The sequence below is a fragment of the Tripterygium wilfordii genome, chromosome 4, assembly GCF_013401445.1.
Source record: "Tripterygium wilfordii isolate XIE 37 chromosome 4, ASM1340144v1, whole genome shotgun sequence".
Classification (NCBI taxonomy): Eukaryota; Viridiplantae; Streptophyta; class Magnoliopsida; order Celastrales; family Celastraceae; genus Tripterygium; species Tripterygium wilfordii.
Window position 1 is genome coordinate 14,275,691 of NC_052235.1, and position 23,730 is coordinate 14,299,420.

The window sequence follows — 23,730 nt, forward strand, 5'->3', positions numbered from 1 at the left end:
TTGTAAAAAAAAATTAATTAAGATACACATATATTAAATGTAAACATCTATTACCTTTATATATATTATCGATCACTATTTAAATTAATATGATTATCCTTTATCTCTATGAAAATAATAAATTGATAATTTCAAATTAAAATAGAGTAACCATAAAATATTTGGACTTTTTAATCCTTTTTCACATGCATGTTTTAATGAAAAAATTGGTAATGATTAGAAATCTTAGTTATATAAATATACCTAAAAACGATTATACTTTATCACTATTTAAATTATAGTTTAACTTTGTAAATTATAGTTGAACTTTTTAAATTGTGATGGAAATATTTTAAAACTCTACACCATAACAATAACAATACTTAATTATTAATTTTTCATCATCTTAGTTATACTTGATTTCTATCATTTACTTCTTTTAAAAACTAATTAGATACACATATATTAAATGTAAACATCTATTACCTTTTATATATATATTATTGATCACTATTTAAATTAATATGATTATCCTTTATCTCTGTGAAAATCCTTTTAATCCTTTTAATATTTTAAAAATTAAATTAAAGCTCACATGAAATTGGTAATGATTAGAAATCTTAGTTATATAAATATACCTAAAAACGATTCTACTCTATCACTATTTAAATTATAGTTTAAAATTTTAAATTGTGATGAAATATTTTAAAACTCTACACGATAATAATAACAATACTTAATTATGAATTTTTCGTCATCTTAGTTATACTTGATTTCTATCATTTACTTCTTTTAAAAAATTAATTAAGATACACATATGTTAAATGTAAACGTAAACATCTATTACCTTTATATATTGTTGATCACTAAATACAATAATTGCGCCTAATGTCACCTCTATGAATGCCATTCTAATAAATTAATAATTAATAATACTAACTTTAATTTTTATCATGTCTTGGTCGTTGGTTGGTAGTAATCATAAATATATTTGAATTTTCCATATTAATTAAAATACAAATATTTTTAAATGCAAACATTTGATATATAAATAGCACTAATAACCATTTATAATTATCTTTAGTCACTATGTAAATATTGTCTAATAATTTAATGATTATCCTTCATCACTACGTAAATCACAATTTAGTGATTTGATGATTTTTTTTATCACTATTTAAATTAATATGATTATCCTTTATTATTATTAAATCATAAGTTATTAATTTCAATTTGCTCCATGCATGTAGCAAGCCAGCTTCAAGATTTGACTCCATAATGATGACACTAGATACAAACTATGAAAATTGCTATGCTCATTGAGAAAGGAAAAACAGATTAGAAAGGAAAACCACAAGAGATCATACAACTTAAATTTACATGCAAGATTGTTTATTCAATTTTGTTTCATCACATCCAAGCAAAAATGAAAATGGAAGAATTTTTTGCTCCATTGCTTAATTGCTTGGCAAGTACAAAAATGTGAAAATATACTTTTGTCTCTCCAAATATTGTGAAAATGAAGGAAAATGCCTTCAAATATCATCTTTTAACTCATAAATTTATCCTGCATGAATGTTCCATATAAATATATATATATATATATATATATATATATATATATATATATATATAACGATACTGCTATTTTTGAATTATTTTCTATCTTTGCTTTTATATTCTATCTTATTAGTGGTGATAAGGCCAAAGAAAGGAGTTTGATAACTCATTTAATGCATTCTATCCTTTTACGATTTAAAAAAAAAAAAAAGTGAACAAAAAAGATATTAAGTTGATAATTGAGGACCTTGAACATCGGTGGGGTGCCAACCAAATAGTCTATGACGATCAAGTCAATAGCGATTATGATGAAAAAAAAGTGTGTCTATCACATATGATACTTTTGGTTTATGTCTATTTAGTGTAAAATGGTCTCTAACTCGCTAGGGTCGCTTGCAAGTTCAAGAGATAAGTTCAGTAGAGGGAGGGAGAAGAAGATCCTCCCAACCCTAAAATATGTTGGCTTAAATAGTTTCCTTGGAGGCACACGCATCCTTTAAATACACAAGATGTTGGCCAAGATTACCATTAGAGAGAGGGAAGATTTGTGGCATAGGTGTGTCAGTACTAGGTCTGATGAAAAGAACTGGTTTCTTGTGTCAGAAGTAAGGTCTGACATAGCGGGTTTGGTGAAGAAATGTCTAGATGAAAGTTTTTTTGTCAGGGGCAAGGTTGACACAAGTATCGGGATTGATTTTAGAGATGTAAAAGGTAGAATGAGTGTCATATCGACTTGAAAAGGCAATCAACGGGATTTCGATGTTGATGTGGTGAGAGATCAATGTCAAGGTGGGTCAAAGGTCGGGGTTGAGAAGCACGATAAGGATGCGATTTCAGAGTGTTGCAAATGAATATATTCTGGGTAAACTTGTCTTCTTTACACACCCTTAAATTTTCACATGTCAAGGGTGAAGAGGGAATCAAATTGGGGCAGGTGAAGCAACAAAAGTGGACCTAAATCAATAAATAAACCTACATGTTTATTACTTAATTTGCATTATGATAATATTAATGGCAATAAAACCTACACATGGTGGACACTTTAATAGAGACAAACAATACAATAAAATAATACATAACAAATCACAATATGTAAGGAGAATCTCTATTATTTTTCTAATCGATAATAATATCATATAAATTTACCTTTTAAACTGTATACATGATTACGAAGGTCATCTTCATATCCATTAGATGAAAAGCATTCTCGACGCTTTGTCAAAGTTTTTCTACTCTCTCATCCCATCTCATACAACGCAACATCCCTCTATGGTCTATAGCTAATTATTTTTTGACATCATCTCTCTTCCCCAATTGTTTCATGGCATCAACTCCAGCTCCATCTTTCTCGGTATAGTATTATTAACTTATTCAGGTAAAATTAAAAAATACTTAAACTATAATATTATTAACTACTCCGATAATCATTTTAATTTTAAAAATATTTATAATATTATAATTAAAATTAGTTTTAATATTAAATTATACTTATTAGATTAAATTTAATAACAAAATTTATTTTAAAAATTATAAACAAGCATAAAATATTATGTTACATTTTAAGATAACACTTTTATTTCAATAGATTTTCCGTTAGCAGTCAGCTTTTAGTTTGTCAAACACCTCACATCATATTATACAACTTTAAACTCAGTTTTTTTCATAGTTTTTCCGTTAGTATTGAAAATCAGTTCAACCACGCTACCAAACGGACGCCTAACCTCAACATTTTTTTGTCGGTTAAAATATTATATATGTCCTTAGACTATAGCAGTTTTCTCGATTATGTCCTTAAACTATTTTTTTCTTCATTCTATCCTCAAACTATTGTTTTCCACATGGTTTCTATCCTGAGTCAGCTTTCCGGTGTTGACTCCGGCGAAAATGCTGACGTGGCATCCATGTGATTATAAAATAAAAAAACTAATTTTCATTTAACACGTGTATAATTAATTAAAAAATAAAATTCAAACCTGCTTCAGTGTAATTTTTTTAATTCGTTTCTCTTTCCACCCATGAAGGTTTAAAAAAAAGAAGTTACAAATTATCTATGAAGATCTGTTAGAACAAGATCTGTTTAAAACAAGATTTATCTTGGAAAGACGAAGACCTTTCTACTTCAGTGCTTGCCAACAAAGTGGAAAATGACCTACACAAAACCTTGAAACAAACCCATTTCTTGCTCAACAGCAAACTCCGGCTCAACAGCAGGGACATTGTTGAGATCCACTTTCAATGCCCAATGTGAACATGGATCTGGAAGAAGTGCTTGTAAACATAGATCTGGTTGCACAGAAAGATGGAGAAAGGGATGAACTGTAGAGAAGGGCACTGGTGGTGGTGATTGATGCGACCTGTACGACAGTTTCGACTGCACTTGGAGACTATAATCGACGAGATTGCGGAGACTTATAACCAACAAGATGTGGCAAAGTCACAAAAGTAGTGATGATTCATCATCCTGACAATGGAGTGAAAGGGTGACTGTATTGAGATTGGTGGCTTCTGGTAGTGAAGATTGATTGGGTTATTTTGATTTCAATTTTCCCTAGATTATTTTGATTTCAGTTTTGATTTTATTTTGATTCGTTTTCTTTTTTATTTTTTTTAAAATTTATGATGACATGTGGAGTTAAATCAATTAAAAAATAAATCCACATGTCAATCTCGTTGGAGTACAGATGACATGTCAGCATTTTCGTCGGAGTCAACACCGGAAAGTTGACTGAGGAGAGAAATCATGTGGAAAATAATAGTTTAAAGATAGAATGAAGAAAAAAAATAGTTTAAGGACATAATAGAGAAAAATGTGATAGTCTAAGGACATATTTAATATTTTAGCCTTTTTTTTCTTCAAACTCAGTACTTTTAATAAATATATATTTTAGTTAATTTATGAGCCTAAAATTGCAGTTATGTAAAATGGATGCACCTGCAGGTGATTGTAACTTGTAAATAAACGATAGAGTAGAAGTTTCATTGAGCCACTCGCACCTTTCGAGAACTAATGCGCGTGTCTTCACAGATGATTGCCAACCTCGTTTTCACTGAGCCAATGTGTCCTTGCCCATAAATTGCAAAACGTGCTTAACACGCTCCTCGAAAGCAGTTTGCAGGTGAGTTTGGAAAATATGCGGATGTGCCTTTCTCTGGAACCCTAGCACGTGAGCGACTGTGGGCATAATCGTATTTTCAATACGAGAGTCCATTGGCTTCTTAACCCTTCGCTTTTGAGCTCTATAAATGCGCTCTTTCCGTTCTCTTCTCGGCACTCAAACAGAATTCCTTGGATTCTCGCCTTTTCTGTGTTTCTGCATAACTTCGCCTCGATTTTCCCTTTCTGTTTCGTTATCTTGAGATTTTCTGGTTCGTTTTCGATCGAAGGAAAGTGATCTCTTCAAAGATTTCTGTGTATTTTGCTGCCATTGATCAGATTAATTGTAAGTATATATAGATCTAGGGTTTCGTTTATAAGAATTTTCTGGTTTGGTATTGTGCCTTTATCGGTTGAAATATAATTGGTTACGCTGTTTTGTATTTGGTTCAGAGAAGCGTGAATGTTTTAATGGAGACCAAAGGTGGGAAGAAGAAATCTAGCAGTAGTAGTGTTTCCCTGCAATACGAAGCACCTCTCGGCTACATCATTGAAGACGTTCGTCCCAACGGTGGCATTGAGAAGTTCCGATCTGCTGCTTATTCCAACGTAAATTCTACACTCTCTTTATAGGACAATTTTAAAATATAATACAGCGATCAGTGTCTGATTTTGTTTTGATTTGCTTTTGTTGCAGTGCGTGAGGAAGCCTTCCTGATACGAGTTCAACGACAAATGTCTTTTTTAGTAGAGTAGGATCTCTGTTTTCTGCACTCTTGTTTTCGATCTTTTCTTGCGATTTTTGAACGACTGGAATCCAAATCTCGATCTCTTTGCCATTTGAATTAGTTACTCGACACAGCACTTTTAATCCTCACTTGTGTTCTAAACACCTTACGAGTCATGGCCTTTGATGCGTCTCTGCATTCAACTCCACCTCCTTCCCCGATCGGGTTTGAAGGCTTTGAAAAACGCCTTGAAATCTCCTTCTTAGAGCCACCACTTTTCAAGGATCCGGAAGGTTTAGGTCTCCGCGCTCTCACTCGAGCCCAGATTGACTCCATCCTTGAACCTGCTTGCTGCACCATTGTGGCTCAGCTCTCCAACACTGAGTTCGACTCGTACGTGCTATCTGAGTCGAGCCTTTTCGTATACCCTCTCAAAATCATACTCAAAACATGCGGCACTACTAAGCTACTCCTGTCAATCCCTCCGGTTCTCCAACTGGCAAACTCGCTCTCACTCTCTGTTTCGAGTGTCAAATACTCCCGGGGAAGCTTTATCTTTCCAAACTACCAACCTGCCCCTCACCGCAGCTTTACGGAGGAAGTCTCTGCATTGAATGAATTCTTCGGACACATGAATGCCGAGGCGTATGTGATTGGCGATTCTGCCTCCCCGAAGCGGAACTGGCATATTTACTCGGCAACGAAAGAGCCATCAAAACAGAAGCCACTAAATCCGACGGATGGCATCAATCTTGAGATGTGTATGACCGGTTTGGACGGTAAAAAGGCGTCCGTCTTCTTCAAGAAACAGGGAATTGATTCGACGGAGGAAATGACGAAATTGTCCGGAATATGTGACATCATCCCCACTCACGTGATCTGCGATTTTGAATTTGACCCGTGTGGGTACTCTATGAATGGAATAGAGGGTACGGCTTTTTCTACGGTTCACGTGACTCCAGAGGACGGTTTTAGTTATGCCAGCTATGAGGCTGCAGGGTTCGACACTGGCTCGGTTAAGCTGGAGCCACTGGTCAATAGGGTGCTCAAGTGTTTCAGTCCAAGCGAGTTCTCTGTAGCGGTCACATGCCATGGTAGTGGGTCTCTGAAGTGGGCCATGGAGGGCGCTGACGTAGAGGGATACTGGTGTGAGAATTTGGTGAAGCAAGAGTTGGTAGGTGGAGGGTGCGTGGTGTACCGAACGTACGTGGCGAAGAGTGAGGTGTGCGCACTGCGCACAGCTGCTGTTAAGGGGAGCGAAAAGTCTTGCTGGAAGGAGGTAGCTGAAGAGGAAGACATGGGTGGTGCGGTGGTGGTGTGTCGTTGCGTCTCCTCCGTCTGAGGCCAGCCAATCAGTGTGTCGGTTTGAGTCGTAGTCTCGTCCACAGCATTTAGCTGGGAGGCTTTTCCTTCCATGGTAATAAACGAGTGTATTTGTTTTAATTATTTCTTTAATTTGCGTGTTTGGAATTGGGATTTTGTATGAAATGTTTTTATTTGTTTCAATCTTGTTTGGGCCCATGAGACCATACTTGTCTGGGTTTGTTAGGCTCAAATAAATGGAGACTGTTGATATCATTTATGATTGTCTAACATTCATCAGTTTTTTTGAGGCCTATGTTGTTTGTGGGCCTGGGCCCAATGTAATTGGTAGTAATTCAAACTTGAAACATTGAACCTAATGAGCTAAGATTTCTTACATGGCCCACAGCCCAATTCATGATTTTGAATGAAGTACAAAGCAAGTAGTAATGCAAGTTCATGGAAAGATCATCTCCCATGATCTCATGCCTTGTAGATGGCGAAGAATTAGGCAGCATCTCATCTCTCATGGATTATAATACATCCCAATAGACGTTTTCAGAATGTACAGGGTTATTAAATAGTGTGACTATTAATTAATCTCTTAAAATCTACGTTAAACAATGCCGACAATTGGAACAATTCACATGATCCATGATCATCGTGGATTAGTGAATTTGACATGAGAAGTTTCCTGCCCCTTTTCATCTTTTACGTAAATTCAACCTCAAGTTTCAACAAGTCCAATGTGTGTGTGTGATGAACACACTAAAACGTGTACCTTCACCAGATCCAAAAACTGATCACGGTATATCTTGGGCCCAGATTAGTCCAGTGGGCCGTAACCCAAATCTAATAGTATTAATACCTTTGGTTTGCGGTTGAATGATGAGTAGTACTAACCGCATCTCTGTCTGCAAACACTTTCTTGCTTCCAAGCTTGAATTCACCTTTGCTAATGGGAGGCGCCAACAATGGTACGTACGCACTGTCAGTGTCTCTCTGTTTCTGATTTTGCTGAGAAATCAATGGAAGAACCGTATTTTCTCACTAATTTTCATATTTTCAGAAAATTAGTCATCTTAGTTTCTTACTATCTCTGCAGAATCTCTAGCGTCGGGCTTCTCCTTTCTATCCGACAAATCGGAAAAAGTTTTCGTTGCCGGGCATCGGGGCCTGGTGGGATCCGCAATTGTCCGCAAGCTCCAGTCCCTCGGTTTCACCAACATCATCGTCCGCACTCATGCCGAGCTTGACCTTACCGTTCAGTCCGCCGTGGACGCCTTCTTTGCCACCGAGCGCCCTAGCTACGTGATCCTAGCGGCTGCCAAAGTGGGCGGAATACACGCCAATAATACATATCCTGCCGATTTCATCGCCGTCAACCTCCAGATCCAGACTAATGTCATCGATTCCTCGTATCGCCACGGTGTTAAGAAGCTTCTTTTCCTCGGTTCTTCCTGCATCTACCCTAAATTTGCCCCTCAGCCTATACCGGAGAACGCACTACTTACTGGCCCCCTGGAGTCAACCAATGAATGGTACGCAATCGCGAAGATCGCCGGCATCAAGATGTGCCAGGCCTACCGGATTCAGCACAAGTTCGATGCGATTTCTGGAATGCCTACGAATCTCTACGGTCCAAATGACAACTTCCACCCGGAGAATTCGCACGTGCTGCCGGCGCTGATGAGACGTTTCCACGAGGCAAAGGTTGGGGGAGCGAAGGAGGTCGTTGTTTGGGGTACAGGTAGCCCGTTGAGGGAGTTCCTGCACGTGGATGATCTGGCGGACGGAGTGGTCTTCTTGATGGACAGTTACAGTGGTTTGGAGCATGTGAATGTGGGTAGTGGGACGGAGGTTACTATCAAGGAGTTGGCTGAATTGGTGAAGGAGGTGGTGGGATTCGAAGGGGAGCTAGTGTGGGACTCATCGAAGCCAGATGGAACTCCAAGGAAATTGATGGACAATTCAAAGATTGCCGAAATGGGTTGGACCGCTAAAACAGGGCTCAAGGATGGGTTGATGGATACCTACAAATGGTATTTGGAGAATGTCCAGAACATCAAGAAATGATTCAGGTGCAATACATCCCGATTATGTACTTGTTGTTCTAGTGTAAGTTATATCATCAAGTTTTTTTATTCTGTACTATGTATTTTTTCATCTAATATGTGATAAATTCTCTTGAAATAATCATGGTGAATTTGATTTGTTATTGTTGAACTTATTATCACTGGCAATTGAAATATTTATTAAATCCTGGATAAGAATTGTAATCTATGAACTACCGAAAACATACTAGTCATTCATGCTTTTCACTATTTTTTCTTGAACAAATGTTGCTTCTTCCATTCAAAAAAAGGGAAAAAAAAATGTTGCTTTCTTCGACCCTTTTGAATCAGGAGCCAATCTGCTATAGTGTTTAGTCTCCTAGGGCATTTCAGATTCAATGTTGTGAGTTTGTCTTTTGTTGTCCTATAACTTTTATGGTTGTTGGTGGTGAACTCTATTTTGAACGTTGTTGTTGACTTTTTGCATTGTTCAATGTTGATGATGCCTCTTCCCTCACTGTTTTACTAGGTTTTTGAACATCTTCCCCTAGTAAACATGTTATTCATTTCTTCTTAAGCCTCTGGCAGAGTAATATGACTACATGAGCTTGCATCAGATTCATTTAATATGTATATATCTTCAATTTAGCAGAAGCGATGACACTCTATGCAATTGTGTCCAAGACATATAGCCTTTCCTTTCTTCGATACTCGCTCTTCATTTTAGTCATTCTTGAATATTAGCAGTTTTGTTAACTTCTGATTGGTTTGAGAATATAAACACGTAGATAAAATGATGTGATTCCTTTCTTAGCAGTTAGCACTATGCCGTTCCATTATAAACTTTTGGATTCTTGCTGCCTAGACAATTTATTTACATTTGACTGAAATTATCCATAGCAACTATAAGTAAATAATGTGTTGCCTTGATCCTAAATATGTTTTTCATTCTTTGTCCATTAAAGAAAATGTTTGTTGTGCTTTTGGAAGCTATGTCATGCTCAGTGTTGATGTTACTTACTAGTTCTAAACCCCCCTACACATGGCATTTGATCATACATGCTTCCCTGCCTCAAAAATCCACATATTTGTAGATGATAATTCTGATTCAAATTGTTCTAAGTCTAAGATCATGATGTTTCACTATATTGGAATAAGCCTAGACTTATGCATATACCCATTGCTATACATGTAGCTACTGAAACCTTGAGATTTCTTGAAATGTAGATACTGAAACCTTTCCTTCCTTCCTTGCATTGCTATACATGCTCTCATTGTATTTCTGGTCCACCTGTTTATGAAAAACTAGTAAGTTCCTCGCATATGCTTCAGTTAAACAAGCAGTACCTTTTTTCCATTCTATACTGTCACATTCCTCAGTGCAAGTTAGGATTTCCATTACATCAATGTACGTATGAATGAGGAATACATCTATATTGCATCAAAAGTCGGTTTTTCGTATCAAATACTCTTTAAGGCAGCAAAAATGTATTAAGTTTTATTTAACTAATGCCATTCTGGCTATAAAATCATACCAGGGCTCGCTAGTTATCTTTGTTTCTAGAGTCGAATGTAGACGTATTTCCTCACTGGAGTTGATGATGGACTGGTATCATCGATCGCCCTAAGCTGCTAGAATCTTCTGTTTGCCAAAGAAAACTAATATAGGAGGCGAAAAACATTCAAGAAGCTTGGTTTATTGATCTCTAGTTCTGTTTCAATCCACTAGTGTGGGTATTGATGTTATCTAGAGACTTTCTTCCCTTGGTCCTGCTTTTGTTTTTCTCTTTTTCTTTGAAGGACTCTAGTTGATAAATAAAGTTAGAAGAATCCTTTCCTTTAGATAGCGAAGCTGTTTGTGGGTTCCAGTGGCATGGATGATGGATATAGAGTGGCAGAGGCTCTGTGAGATATGGAGACAAATGTTCAACTATGATACCCTGCTATTGGCCTATTGCTGTAGCCTGTATGTAGTGTCTTTTCCTGTACACTGACGGAGTACAGGAAAGAACAAGAAATAAAAGAGTTTTTTTTTAAAAAAAATTGAAGCAAATTATGCCATGCTTTTCTTCTCTTCTAAAGATTCATAACTACAATTTACAATCAAATGATGCGATTCGTTTTCCTGTCCAACTATTTTCTGCTATATTGTCCATTGAACAAATGAGATGTGGCCCATCTGGTAAAGTGTGTGCATCATTTTGGAGTTTATTTTAATGTTCCATATTATGCTTGTAACTTGTAGGGTAACTACATCCTTGCACAAGGCTCCGCAGCAAGCGGGGTTAGTGGATATGCAAAATGTACATAAACGATTCCCACTTAATATGTAAAGATACTATTTTTCAAGAATTGAACATGCGACTTTTTGGTTACACCCATACAACTCTTTCACTACACTACAAACATTTTTATGCTTGTGGTCTTATAAAATACATGTGTTTGTTCATTTGTCATCTCCAATTAAGTGATCATAGAAAGTTAAGAGTTGAAAAGTGAATAGCAATTTCTGATTCACTATCTATTTCCCTGTTACCCTAACTTCCATTTCGTAGATGCCTATTCTACTTGAGATTTCCATAGTTCCTCATACTCTTAACTGTCTACTTGAGATTTCAATAATTTCTTTTTTTATCACTTCAACAGTAAGTAGAGATTGTGAAGTCATTCTATAATTTTATATGTATATGTTAACAGGGAACTGAGCTGGCTGAAACACAAAGAAGGTATGAGATTGAGAGGAAACCAGGTAAAGTGCATTTGAGTTTTTCCTTATCTGGGTGCAAGATTTTTGATACATTATCGAGTTTCCTTCCATTATTGTTGATTTGAAGTAGATCAGGCATTAGGCAAGTGCATAGCTTTTCCTCTATAAGCAAATAAGAACACAAAAGGGACTTGTTTAGGCTCGCAAACAAATCCTAGAATAGCTTCAATCACACATGTTGCAGACTGCAATTTTTAGCACTCTAATTGACAGATACAATCTACCAAGTTACCAACCTCCCACTGAACCCTCCCACCGAGGAACGAGTGTACTTGCGATCAAAATATAGAATATTTTGTGTTTATATTTAACTGTTTTAGAAGTGTTACGTCTTTGTTGAATTTTGTTTCAAACTTAGATTCTATAGACCGAATACTATGATTTATTTTTTTTAAAAGTAAAAAAATTTCAGACTCCAAAATATTATTACAGCGGGACAATATTTTATCAGCAGTCACCAGCCACCCCTGGAACAACAAAATCTACTCGTCAAAGTGTCTTTAAACTTTAAAGAACAAATTTTCTTCAGCCAAGGACGAAAAGCTGCTGCTATGGTCCTATGGAGAGGCCAAAAGCAAAAGTTGGAAAAAAAAAAGTGTACAAAAACCCAGAAAGTAACAAAATGAAATTCCATTTCTAGAGGCACTTCGGATCCTTTCTATCAACCCTCCTCACCAACTTTCCAGGAAAATATTTTTATGTAATCTAAAGCCTCTCACAGAGTAAACAATCACGTGCATAGCAAAAACCCAAGATCACAGCGTGAGTGCAGAGTGATTGGACGTTTCCATGAACTAATGGGGCCTTTCGTCAGCAGCAGAAGCTCAACTTTCTTGTCTCAGGCTTTGTGTTGTCCTGCTTAGTCTTTTCATTATTTAATGAAGTCGTAGAGGCCAACCACAGATCTAGCCACTGTAGAGCGGACCCTAGCCCCCGGCAGGTTCAGTGTTCCCCGGACCCAAAACCAGGCACCGTCACCTCACTTTGTCAGTCTTTACCACCCACAACAGCAACAACAAACAAACCCTTAATACATGAAAAATCCCTAAACAGATATTCAAACAGCCAACGACATTGAAAGACAAAAACACACCATGAGAATAGAACCAGAGCTTTATATCATCAAGGATATGTAGCATACAACAGAAGGAAAGGAAATGCTGCAATACATATTATAACATTGATGATATGAACAATAACCATCAACCCACCTCACATTTCCCAAGAAAATTAAAAAACAACAAAAGGGTCAGAAAGCAAATACTGACAGTGATTTGAATTGATAAGTGCGTCAGTGTTGGGAGGCCATTGAAGTTTGCATCCAAAACAATTGAATACTTTACTCACCCACCAAACTTCCATTGCTCTATGGTTAGTGCAAGTTCTTGCCTTTTCTAAAGAACAAACCGAAATTGAACCAAAAGATGCCAAACAATGCTATTCCATGTGAACATTATCAGCCAGATAAACAAAAACTAAGCAAGAAATTGAGACAAAATTATATCACAACAACAAAATTAAGATTGAGCCGTCCAGCCAATATCACCACCATTACCACCAACATTGCTACCAAAAGCAGAGGGAGCAGAAGAGCGGAAAGAACAGATCTTGTTGCAGGGACAGTACTTGAGAAATTGAGCTTCTACAACCCATCAAGCTCCAGAAACCCTTCTTCATGAAGAAAGATGTATAGGAATCGATTTCCCAAATTGGAGCAGCCACAGCCTTCACCATATTCCCCAACCAATCTTGTCCAAGCCCCAACCACCACCAACAGCAGCAGAACCACAAGCCTATCATCAGATAGCAACAATGAGGGAAAGTTGGGTTCTTGAAATTCCCACCTCTAAAATTGCAGAAAGAAGAGAAATTTGTGGTGGGGTTGCAGGAGGAAACATGGGCCCTTAATGGGTTTCTCTTTTCCTATCCAGAAAAAAAGAGACGAGAGGAGAGTGAATGAAACACAATTAATAGAAGAGAATGTCACAAGAGGATGAGTTCAGGACATGAAAGGCTTTCCCTTTTGTGGGTGTTCGAGTGTCTACTGGACTCAAAACATAAGGAGGCCAAGAAAATAAGGCAAGAAATGGAGAGGATGGTGTGGTGTGGACCATCTGGGTATTTGTATTTCTGGCTTTAATAAATTTCGACCTCTTTTTAACTTCTCATTTACCTTACTTGCTCCAGAAGCCCAGATTAGCTAGATTTGCGCAAGCAATCTCTGTCCTCTTTTCATTTCCTTGCCTACCCTTCATAAATCCACAAAATCCCACAATTACCCCCTGTCACTGCACTCTCTAGTCTCTACACATAGGCCTCATCTGGGTCATGAGTTCATCTTTATGACAAATAAATAAATTCAATGTGGCTGGACTCTCCTGACCCAAAGACACTAATACCGAGGCAAAATTTATCGAGACCACCATGGAGTTACCCTACACAAACAGTCTTTCATAGCCTAAGTGGTTTCTGGTTTCATAGCTAAGCTGCTGCTGGCCTGCTCTACACTTTAGTGTTGGCTACTTAGTCAATAGTCAAACATTGCTGCTACTTGCTTACTACTACTCATCTTGTGGGGCAGACAAGGGGGCCTACAGTATAAGTCAGTCACAATTCAATGCGGTGATGATGAAAGACATCCAGTTTATTTATCAAATTCAAAAAATTATGTAAACCTAATATTAAGAGTGTCAAAATTTTATCCAATTTAGATGGTTCAATTCGAATTAAATCAAATTTGATATGTTTGAAATCCGAGTTCAAACACAATTTTTTGTCTGATTTATTTTTTCGGATCCCAAGTCAAATTAGGTTATTGTCCAAATTTAAATAAATTTAGGTTTGATAAATTAAATACGTCCAAAATTTAATCTGAATTAGGTCCAAACACGTAAATATTTTGTAATACGTGATATTTTCTGATCCAAAACTGATTTATTGCCCCTACCTTACCCTAACAAACATATTGGACGTCTGATTAAAACTGGAAGGATACACTCCTGTAACTTCTATGAAAGTTGTGGAGGGTGATTTGGTCATTTGCTAAAAGTGCACCGGAGTTTACGTGATCATGTTTAACAGAAAAAAAAAAAAAGGTGAGTTGGCTTGCATGGGTAATCAGAGAAAATGCTGGAACAGATGGCCTTCCCGTAAATGCCGCCCAACAACTGGGAGACGCAAAGAAAGGCTATTTACAATAAGAGACTTTGATGGGACACGTGCACGGTGAGGATCTACGGATGCACAACAATAGAGATGGAGATAATAGTACAGGAACGTTTTTGTCATAATAGGGAAGAGAACATCGAGACGCAGAATCTGTGCAATAAAACAGAGAAGAGCAAATTTATTTTTAGAGATAGTGTGATACCTGAAGACTGAAGAGGGATCAGGAATTTGTGATCAGACGGTCCTGATTAAAGCAATAGACCTGCAAAGCAAAACCCAAATCAAAAGATAGGAAATTTCTGGGGAAAAAAAGAAGAAGGGTACTGTACTGTATTTAGAAAATTCAGAGGCTAATATTACATTGGGATTTCTAGAGCAAAAATGATGATCTGGGTCGCAAGCTTTTTGCTAAAAAGAAGGGTCTGTGGAACTGGGAGATAAAAGGCTAACAGTGCAAAATTAGTAAATGCATCAGTTCTGGTCTGCTGGAGAAGCAAAAAAGGAGATTCGAAGATATAAATCTTTTTCAACCGCAGATATTCATCTGTTCATGGTTTACTTCTTTTGGCAGCCTTGAGTGAATCAAAACAAGAGTGTTTTTGCACAATGCAGTAATAAAAATAGCTTCTTCATTTGTTGTTGTTGTTGATGCAGGGAGAGAGAGAGAGGGAGTATCAGGTAGCTTAAGAAGAACGCAGAGAGGCAGAAATTGAAGTAAAAAAACAAAAGGAATCAAAGAGGATTGGGTTTCAAAATAAAAGCACAAATGCAAAAGTTTTTATCTTGAACATCCATGGTTATCCAAAGCTCATAAAGTGTGAAAGGTTGGAACATGACCGTCTGTGACTGCGAAGCTAAAGATAAATGCAATAAAGGGTTTTGAATTATATTAGAAATCCACACTCCCATACACGCCAACAATATTATCCGTTTTGAGTTATCCGACTTTTATGCATACATAAGATCCGCACGACTTTGTTCTTCCTAATAAGAGTTAGGACAATCAAAGCTTGTCCGTTTTGAGTTTTCCGGCTCCTGTGGCTTGTACGTTTTGAGTTATCCAGCTCTTGTGGATACATCAGTGGATTATTCAACTCTTAAGGATACATCGAACCCGCACAATTTTATGGTTCCTGATAAGAGTTATTACAACCAAAGCCTGTCTGTTTTGAATTATCCAACTCTTGCGAATACATCTGGTCCGCATGACTTTGTTATTCCTAATAAGAGTTACTTCCGCCAAAGCCTAGCTATTAAAGGTAAAAGCTTAACTCATTGGGCCCTAGGAAAATACCTTATAACATGTAAGGAATGAGCTTATCCATATAAACCACTCAGTTGGGACTTCTCCAATCCATGTGATATTTATGTTCTTCACAAATTATATGTTATAATGATAAAGTTTAAAAAATGTCACTTGGGTGATAGCCTAATTGTTTAATCTCTTTGGGATCAAATCGTATAGACTCGGGAGATATTGATTTTGATTCCCACTGGGAGCAATGTCCTTTGATCGTGCATTAGGGTTTGGTCCAACTTATCATGTCATCATGTGAGAACTTTCTATGGACACGGATCTAACAATATGAATTTAGACACGTTCTCATTCTCGATTAAAAAAAAAAGCACCAAAAACAGTGTTGGCTTTTACAGTTTTTAACATGGCAATCCAATTATTGGAAAAACTAAATTAAACAAAGCTTTTAAATAGCAGTGCCACCTCTTTTTATAAAGTGAGAGTGGGATGATAATAATAATTAATAAGTGGATATATTATCCTTTTTTTTTAAGAGAGTGGATATATTATCTTAATCTTATAAAAGAAAGCAAACTTAATAAGTTTCATTGTTTCCTTTTTAATGAGAAAGCAGTTGAGACTTGAGAAGAGTTACCATTTGGTTACAACTGGCATTGAGGAAATACGTAACGTCATCTAGCTAAAAACCTAATCAAGGTGAGTTAGATTGCTGAGGAAATGCTCCAGGAACATAACTAATGCTTACTAAGGGAAATTACAAGTTTTCTCAATTTATCACACTGGAAAAAAAATCAATCGACAGTCAGTTTTGCTAATCGAAATTTTAAAAAATATATATATTCATGAAAGAAATCATACCTTGGGTCGCAATGTAGCACAAGAAATAGGAATGAAGAAGAGATGAGGCTCATCAGGATTGTTGGTCTATGAGGTTTTTGAAGAAATAATCTTCACCTGCATATGTACTTCTTTCCCGTGACATGCCTCTGCATATAGATATACAAACACCTTGAAATTAACTGGAGGGATTTCTGGCCAAAGGTAAACTTTTGCAGAAATGTTCAAGTCCAGAGGGAGTGCACTCCTTAAGGTGCTTTTCAAAGCAATAAAGTCATGAAAACATGCCAAAAACACCAGTTCTGCATATCAACACACATATATACACACATAGATATAGACATAGAAAAAAGAGAGGAATGACAAAGGTTGTGTAACTTCATTGACTCAAACATCCTCTTCATAACCCAAGTCTTGTACATTGCATCTTACAATAAATATTCTGATACACAATCGATTGTAGCCCCCATGTCGAAAGAAACACTTACATTGACAAAGTTAAATTAACAAACAAAATACATCATCCTGCAGTTTTGGATGTCAAAGCCTCAAAGGTGTGAAAAAACAGTGGAATCAATATGTGATATCTTTTTTTCATTTTCCTTTTCTTTTCCTAGTCTATTTCTGATAGCTAGAGCAATTTATGGAACTGAACCGTCTAATTTGCATCATTTGCTGATAGATTTACCATAGTTAAGAGAGAAGCTCGCGTTCTTTTGCGCTTTGAACCCCAGCAGAGTTCAAACTTCGCAGCCTTTCTTTTAGTCCCCAGGTAGCCTTGACAATTTGAAGCTCCACAGTGACACTTCACCTCTGGCCCAAACTGCACAAATCTGAAAAGGCCAGAAACCACAAATATTTAACTGCTGCAAATTACAGACTGCACCCACAATTACAACTAACATACGGGTAACATATTGTACCTGTAATCATAGGTCAAAGCTTCACCAACTTTTATTGATCTTGCAGCAAACACGCCTACACGCGTCTCCCCATCAATTTGCCTAAAGAAAACAACATGAAGTTGTCAAAATAATGTAGTATTGTAGTGTACTGTACAAAAGAATTCAACTTTAATTATTCAGGCCCTTTCAGCCCCTATAGACAGTAAATTGGAAGATGATTGACTAACACATCCTACTTAGGCCTTCACTTTAATGGACCAGAACCCTACGGCAAATGCCAGCACTGTTGTGTAGATTGATTATTTGGCATAAATGATAAATCCATAGAAAACTTGATAAGAAAGAATAAAACATGCCCATGAGAATTCTCTGGCAAAATTCAGGGTATTTCAGCAAAGCAAAAAAGTCTAGTAATCCCAGAACATTCACATTATCCAAAAGTAGTAATGCACTAAAGCTATTCATACTAACCACTTTTCCAGAACGCAGTTGGGATCACAACTGTGATTGAGGAAGCGGGATGTGTTCCCCTTGAAAGTTGCGTCAATGGTGAAGTCCTTCCGGATTTCACACATGTAAAAATTCTGGACTCCTTTGTATTTCATGTCCCAGAGCCTTTTTTCACATAATGCATCATCAATCACTGAAACAGACAAATGACAGTAACTTTTTGCCTCAAATAAATCATATTACCAGGACAATGCTCCAATCAATAAAGGCGGAACAAGCACCGAAGAAGATTAAGCTTTAATTTTTTAATAAAAAGGTAATAAGAAAAAATGAAAGTAATGTATGAAAATTGGAATGCTTCATTTTATGATTTTATCCAAAAAGAAAAGAGCAAAAGATAAACAAATGAAGCTACCTTCACCAATGTACTCGATTATGAAATCTCCCTTATCGATGGGCTCAGCTGCCTCTACTCCCCAACCACAGAGTTCAGTCTGAAAATGAAAATGGCCAACTAGGTAAAGAGGAATTACCTTCATTGTAGAAAATGCATCAACTAAGCAAAATAACCTACGTTCATGCAATACAACTTTGATCTAAAAGTACATGGAGCGATTGATATTAGAAAATCTCACTTTGACAATTTTAATTTTCTTCACCCTGCGAAATGGTCTATTGGTGCAAGTCTCCGAGCAGCGGCAGAACTTTGAACAGCTTATGCATTGAACCCTGTTACATTATAGATCCAATTGACCATTACATGAAAAATGTGGAAAATATTTCTTATAAACCATCAATAAGTCAACTGATGCTTTGGAACAGCATAGGAAAAAGAGGCAGATAAAGCATACTAGTATTCCCATGAGAAAATATTATGTGTAAATGTACAAGATTTAGTTTGCTAGCGGAGGATAAGCAATTATAAAGCAGCATTAAAAGCATAAAGTAGTAGCCTGGAAATTCTTAATTAGACCAAGCAAACATGAGCTGAAATAAAGAAAAGGTACTTGATGGTGACGTTTATAATTTGCTTATTCATAAAAAGCTTGCTGATCAGATGAGGGAGATGTAAAAAGCTTGCCGATCAGATGAGGGAGAGTTTATTTCATAGAACAAATGGAAACTCTCTTTTAAACATTTCCAGTTATCATACACAAATCCACCTACTAGTTTTAGGCACATCTCTAGTGAATTATTCATACACGAGAACAAAATTACCTTGGAATCCCTAGTATAAACACTGGCTTGTTAATTTACTACAAACATTCATATGTGAGGTGAAAAATCCAGATAAAAAGAAAGAACCCCAACACATTTCCTGCATTACATGAAGAGAAGTAATCACAGTTGGCATAAAAGTTTAAAACTATGCCTAGGAGATGGAATACTGCACGGTTTTTGGTACGCAGATCAGGGCAAAAGGAGCTTACATGTGCTACTCAGGTGTGCAAGATTGTTAGGGGTTTTTGTACAGGGAGAGAGAGAGAGACGAAATCAAAAGAAGAGAAGGAGAAGAAATCAAAACAAAAGGGAAAAAGTAGAGTAACTAGATTTAATAAGAACAGAACTTTAGCTCAAGAATAGACTGACAGATGAGATGAGTCACTAGGAATTGTAACTTCAAAATTTTCTGAGAAATAAAAATTTGGAAGTACAAAAAAATACCTGCAAAAGCAATCCTTAGAGCACAAAGAAGTGCAATTTATGCACCCAATACCATCATCAGAGGCATCACGCTTCTTCTTGACCATGTATACATCTAATTCCAGTTAAGGCCAGGGATACTAACATATAATAAATAGCATTTATTGAGTAAATCATTTCTGCCACCATGACAGCAGGAGGTGATCTCATTTAGTCTGAAATACACTATAATTTTCAAGAAAATTGTAAGCTATCAATCTTCTTATTGAATTACTTATTAACAGAGGCTGGGTTCTAGCAATAGGGATGACGTTGGTGAAATATAAACTCGGCATTTGGATTCAAATCATCAAAAGAGCATCTCATAGAGCGGGGCAAAGACTGCTACATTTTCCCTACCAGACCTGTGGTAACTGGATATTTGTACTGTTGTACATTAATTTAACTTCAGTATTGTTAAAAAGTACGTTTACATGGCTGGCAAAGAGAAAAGAAGAAAAGGATACTGCGCTTTATGTGCACATATGGCGCTGGGCCCACGTTATTCTCCGTCAGTTCTCTCCAGGTCAATTCAATCTTGAATTCCTCGTCAACATAAGGAACAGGCAACCGAGAGAATACTTCCTAAGTAGAGGCAAGACAAACAGTTAGTGTTGGGCCATAACAGAGTTAGACAGAATGTCCATATTATGTATAGGTTACTGTCACAAAGTTCCTCCATATGATATCCAGAAGTAAAATTGGCAATCATACGAGTTGGTGGTGAATGCTATTTGTCACTTCCACGTGATTGGTAGTTCCGATGGCGAACTACTACATCAACTCTAACCTTTTTAATTGAAAATAAATTTCATGGGTACTTTAGCCATTCAAGGTGATATCTATACAGGCACTAACAAAGATATGCTCATACGAAACTGTAATTCAAAAATATTAAAAAGTAGACAAAAGCAAATCTTTATTGTGCATTAAGCGGCCAAATCATCATTTATATGCAATGCTGCAGCACATGCACATACTTGGATTTGCATTTATCCTTTGTCCTTAGGAAGACATGAAATTAGTATCTCATAGAATGCTTGCTGGCCCAACATAGCCTTTGGTGGTAACAGATTTTTGTCACTTCTCAAAACTTCATACATCTAATTTTTTTCCCTTATGTTCCTAGAAAAAATACATTTCAACATTACTTGAAGTTCATACATTTCAACCATCCAAGCACCATAACGTTTTTACAACTAATACAAGTATCATAAACAGATTGTATAAGAATCTTACCTCTATGCCAGCCGACGCAACCATATGCTGCTGATTCAAAAAAAAAATATCATTCTTGTGAGCATGGCTAATCACATACATATAAATGAAATTACCTCAAAAGGAATATAGAAAACAGTAATAACTTTTAAGGCACTGTAAAGCTTTTGATTCTTTCTGCTGGACCAGAAAGCCAGTTAACTGATTTGGGCACCCACGTCATTGGCATTTGGATGAGCTATTTCCAAATCAAATTATTAAGAACTGCATTATTTGGTTACAGTAATACCGCTTTCTTGTTGAAAAATGTAACTAAATGGCTGATCAGAGTAGTCCTTTAGGATCAAGTAAAAAAACACCCTTAAAATTTGCTGCTCACCAAATCAATACCCCTATAGCTAGGTGGGCTAAAAATAAGAAATCATCATAAGTGTAAGAAGGTGGCTTCAGAAGAAGAGATGACCTCATCTTGACGCCAATCACTGGGATGCCTCCAGCAAAGGGCTCTTCCTGGTTGGTTTTGCAAATGAATCACTTTGTTGGGCCATGCAGCACACTTATCATGTGATGCTAGCGTGCATTGTATGCATCGCCATTGTGGTCGCTGATTGCAAATAAAGCACAGCTGCTAGCAGAAAGATGCCATGTTATGAGCAACAGCTAATAAGTAACAACAATAACGAAAAAAAATATTTTGCAGACAACTATTTCATAAAGTTCAAATTACTAGATGTTTGGCCATTAGAATGATAAATCACATATTTGGGAAAAAGGAAGAGTTGCAGTTCAAATTTTAGGTATTGGAACCTCTGGGCTAAAGACTTTGGGTTTGTGGGACTAGAAATCAGAAGTGACAAAATTTTAAGCAAATAAAACAGACACGTCTCCAGAATTAATAGACATTCAGCAAAGCAAAGCCCAATTGTTCTATTAAAGCCCTATTCCAGGGATAATGACTACACATTTCAATAGTGCCACAAACTGCTAGTTTGCCCCATAATCTCAATGCAATTTGATCAGGCTTATCCTGCGCCTCTGCCATTAAGCTTTCTCTATTGGTCTATTTGGATAAGTTCCTCTTAGAATGAACAAAGATAAATAGACAACACCAAGACAATGAATAGTTAAATGAACATCCACCTAGTAGCAGTAATCACATGAAAAAGCTATGACCAGACTCAATAAAGCATCGAAATGCCTGTAGACCTTTCTTACTACAAATCTCTAAAATTCATACAGGCATATAAACTGTGAATTGGTGCAAGACACGAGATTTCAAATTCACCATAACTTACATGTTGTGGGCACTTGAAGTCTTTCAGATTTGAGACCCTGAGCTTTTGCTGGGCACATGATAAGTGGAAAATTGCTTTGCAAGATCGAACCCCGCACAATACCTCCTCTCCAGGATAAATACAGCGATGGCAAATGAGACATTCAGCCTATAACGATAAACAAATGGACAAGAAACACAGTTACTGCAGCTTTGCACCCTTCTACCAAACAAGCAAAAAAAGCCAACTTAATTTTACCCCAATCTTTAAAAACCCAAAGGACAGTACCAGTACAGAAGCACTATGTAATCAATAGCATTAAGATTGGATTTCAGTACCAAAATTCACTGCTCCTTGATTAGATTTTTTTGTTTTTTGGTAAGTCACTGCTCCTTAATTAGATTGCTTAAATTCAAACTCCAGATCCCAATTAAGATGGTGAAAACCTAAAACTGTCTTTTCAATTTGAAAAGAAAGAACAAATTGTCACAAAAAAAAATGGAGAAGTACCGATTTCTTTGCACCCACTAGAAATGGAAGGAAGCACCGGGACTCAGGGACCCCAGATTCCTTCTTTTTGTCGATCCAAGCCTTCACATAATTCTCCAAGCTCATCTCATCGGACCTCATCTTGGCCCCATTCTGTGTGCGCCACCTGCGCGTAAAAACCCTAACTCCATCAATGCAGCCACCGTTGCTCGAGGACGGCATCTTCTGGTCCAAATCGGGTTCGTTGACAGCAGCATCGACTGAATTTAGCTCAGATTGATCAGGAGAGAGTGGTTTCGAGTTAGGGCCACCGTCGAGAGAGAGATGGGAGGGCGCAGAAAGATTAGCAAGGTCAGGCATTTTATTGTTTACAGGAAAAAAAGGAAGACGAAGATGGTAATCGAAATGCATGTACGGATAATGTAGATAAAAGGGGAGCGAAGCGAGAATGCGAAAAAAAAGAAAAGAGAGGGAGACCGTAGGCGGGAAAGATTGAAAAGATTTTCCATTTTTGGTCGAAATGACAGGGGAGATAGTTCCGCTAATAGCGAATTACGAGATTGCCATATAAGAACGGAATTACGAAATTGCCATCACAAGAATGGGATGGGGGGCTCGAATTATTCCAGTAATTTCATCAGATCTACGCCATCCAATGCAACAATGCATTGATTTGACAACACTACACCTAATACATTCAATGGTGTAGATCTAATGAAATTGCTGGAATGATTCCAGCAAATCCTTTTCTCACAATAATGGGCCGTTTCTAATGTACGCAGGGAAGCCGGAGGTGTAGAAATTCCGAACAACAGTTTTACGGATTCAAGTATTTTTTTGTCTCTACTTATCCCAAATAATAAATATATTGAAATGGACGGACACGATTTCATATGAAATTATGTGGGGCTCACAATTTCACACATATGACTTTTTATTCCTTTTTTTGTTTTTCATCTACAAA

At 36.9% G+C, this 23,730-nt stretch overlaps 3 protein-coding genes across 15 annotated transcripts; 2 read left to right on the plus strand and 1 right to left on the minus strand.

The window, feature by feature from the left end:
* Window positions 1–4,790: 4,790 nt before the first annotated feature.
* LOC119996569 (S-adenosylmethionine decarboxylase proenzyme-like) lies at window positions 4,791–6,963 on the plus strand. The gene is made up of 4 exons (XM_038843251.1): window positions 4,791–4,979; window positions 5,087–5,242; window positions 5,331–5,347; window positions 5,560–6,963. Exons 2-4 carry the CDS (start codon window positions 5,105–5,107, stop codon window positions 6,701–6,703), a joined length of 1,299 nt encoding a protein of 432 aa, XP_038699179.1. The 5' UTR covers window positions 4,791–4,979; window positions 5,087–5,104; the 3' UTR covers window positions 6,704–6,963.
* Window positions 6,964–7,489: 526 nt separating this feature from the next.
* Window positions 7,490–11,715, plus strand: LOC119996567 (putative GDP-L-fucose synthase 2). 4 transcript variants are annotated; one of them, XM_038843248.1, is made up of 3 exons: window positions 7,490–7,640; window positions 7,769–8,744; window positions 11,415–11,715. In XM_038843248.1, exons 1-2 carry the CDS (start codon window positions 7,622–7,624, stop codon window positions 8,737–8,739), a joined length of 990 nt encoding a protein of 329 aa, XP_038699176.1. In that variant the 5' UTR covers window positions 7,490–7,621; the 3' UTR covers window positions 8,740–8,744; window positions 11,415–11,715. The 4 variants fall into 4 exon arrangements, with proteins under 4 accessions (XP_038699176.1, XP_038699177.1, XP_038699178.1 ...); XM_038843249.1 differs by lacking the exon at window positions 11,415–11,715 and adding an exon at window positions 10,256–10,682; XM_038843250.1 differs by lacking the exon at window positions 11,415–11,715 and adding an exon at window positions 9,370–9,386.
* Window positions 11,716–11,995: 280 nt separating this feature from the next.
* On the minus strand, window positions 11,996–23,245 carry LOC119997509 (histone-lysine N-methyltransferase ASHR3). 10 transcript variants are annotated; one of them, XM_038844585.1, is made up of 16 exons: window positions 22,788–23,243; window positions 22,299–22,445; window positions 21,467–21,628; window positions 21,025–21,054; window positions 20,253–20,370; window positions 19,768–19,861; window positions 18,738–18,831; window positions 18,518–18,596; window positions 18,124–18,295; window positions 17,671–17,751; window positions 17,436–17,580; window positions 16,769–16,896; window positions 14,855–14,914; window positions 12,753–14,075; window positions 12,578–12,644; window positions 11,996–12,476 (listed from the first exon to the last, which is right to left on the minus strand). In XM_038844585.1, exons 1-12 carry the CDS (start codon window positions 23,175–23,177, stop codon window positions 16,861–16,863), a joined length of 1,548 nt encoding a protein of 515 aa, XP_038700513.1. In that variant the 5' UTR covers window positions 23,178–23,243; the 3' UTR covers window positions 11,996–12,476; window positions 12,578–12,644; window positions 12,753–14,075; window positions 14,855–14,914; window positions 16,769–16,860. The 10 variants fall into 10 exon arrangements, with proteins under 10 accessions (XP_038700513.1, XP_038700515.1, XP_038700512.1 ...); XM_038844587.1 differs by lacking the exon at window positions 12,578–12,644; XM_038844584.1 differs by having other exon boundaries at window positions 11,996–12,644.
* Between the last annotated feature and the right edge of the window lie 485 nt (window positions 23,246–23,730).

Bases quoted from the DNA above. Each gene is read 5' to 3' on its own strand.
- LOC119996569 (XM_038843251.1), top strand. From the start codon at position 5,105: ATGGAGACCAAAGGTGGGAAGAAGAAATCTAGCAGTAGTAGTGTTTCC.
- LOC119997509 (XM_038844583.1), bottom strand. From the start codon at position 23,177: ATGCATTTCGATTACCATCTTCGTCTTCCTTTTTTTCCTGTAAACAAT. The intron at 19,862-20,252 runs GTATCCTTTTCT...AACTGGAATTAG, and splicing joins ATATGTGCACATAAAGCGCA to ATGTATACATGGTCAAGAAG. The intron at 16,897-17,435 runs GTAAATCTATCA...ATCTATATGCAG, and splicing joins GAGCTTCTCTCTTAACTATG to AGGCATGTCACGGGAAAGAA.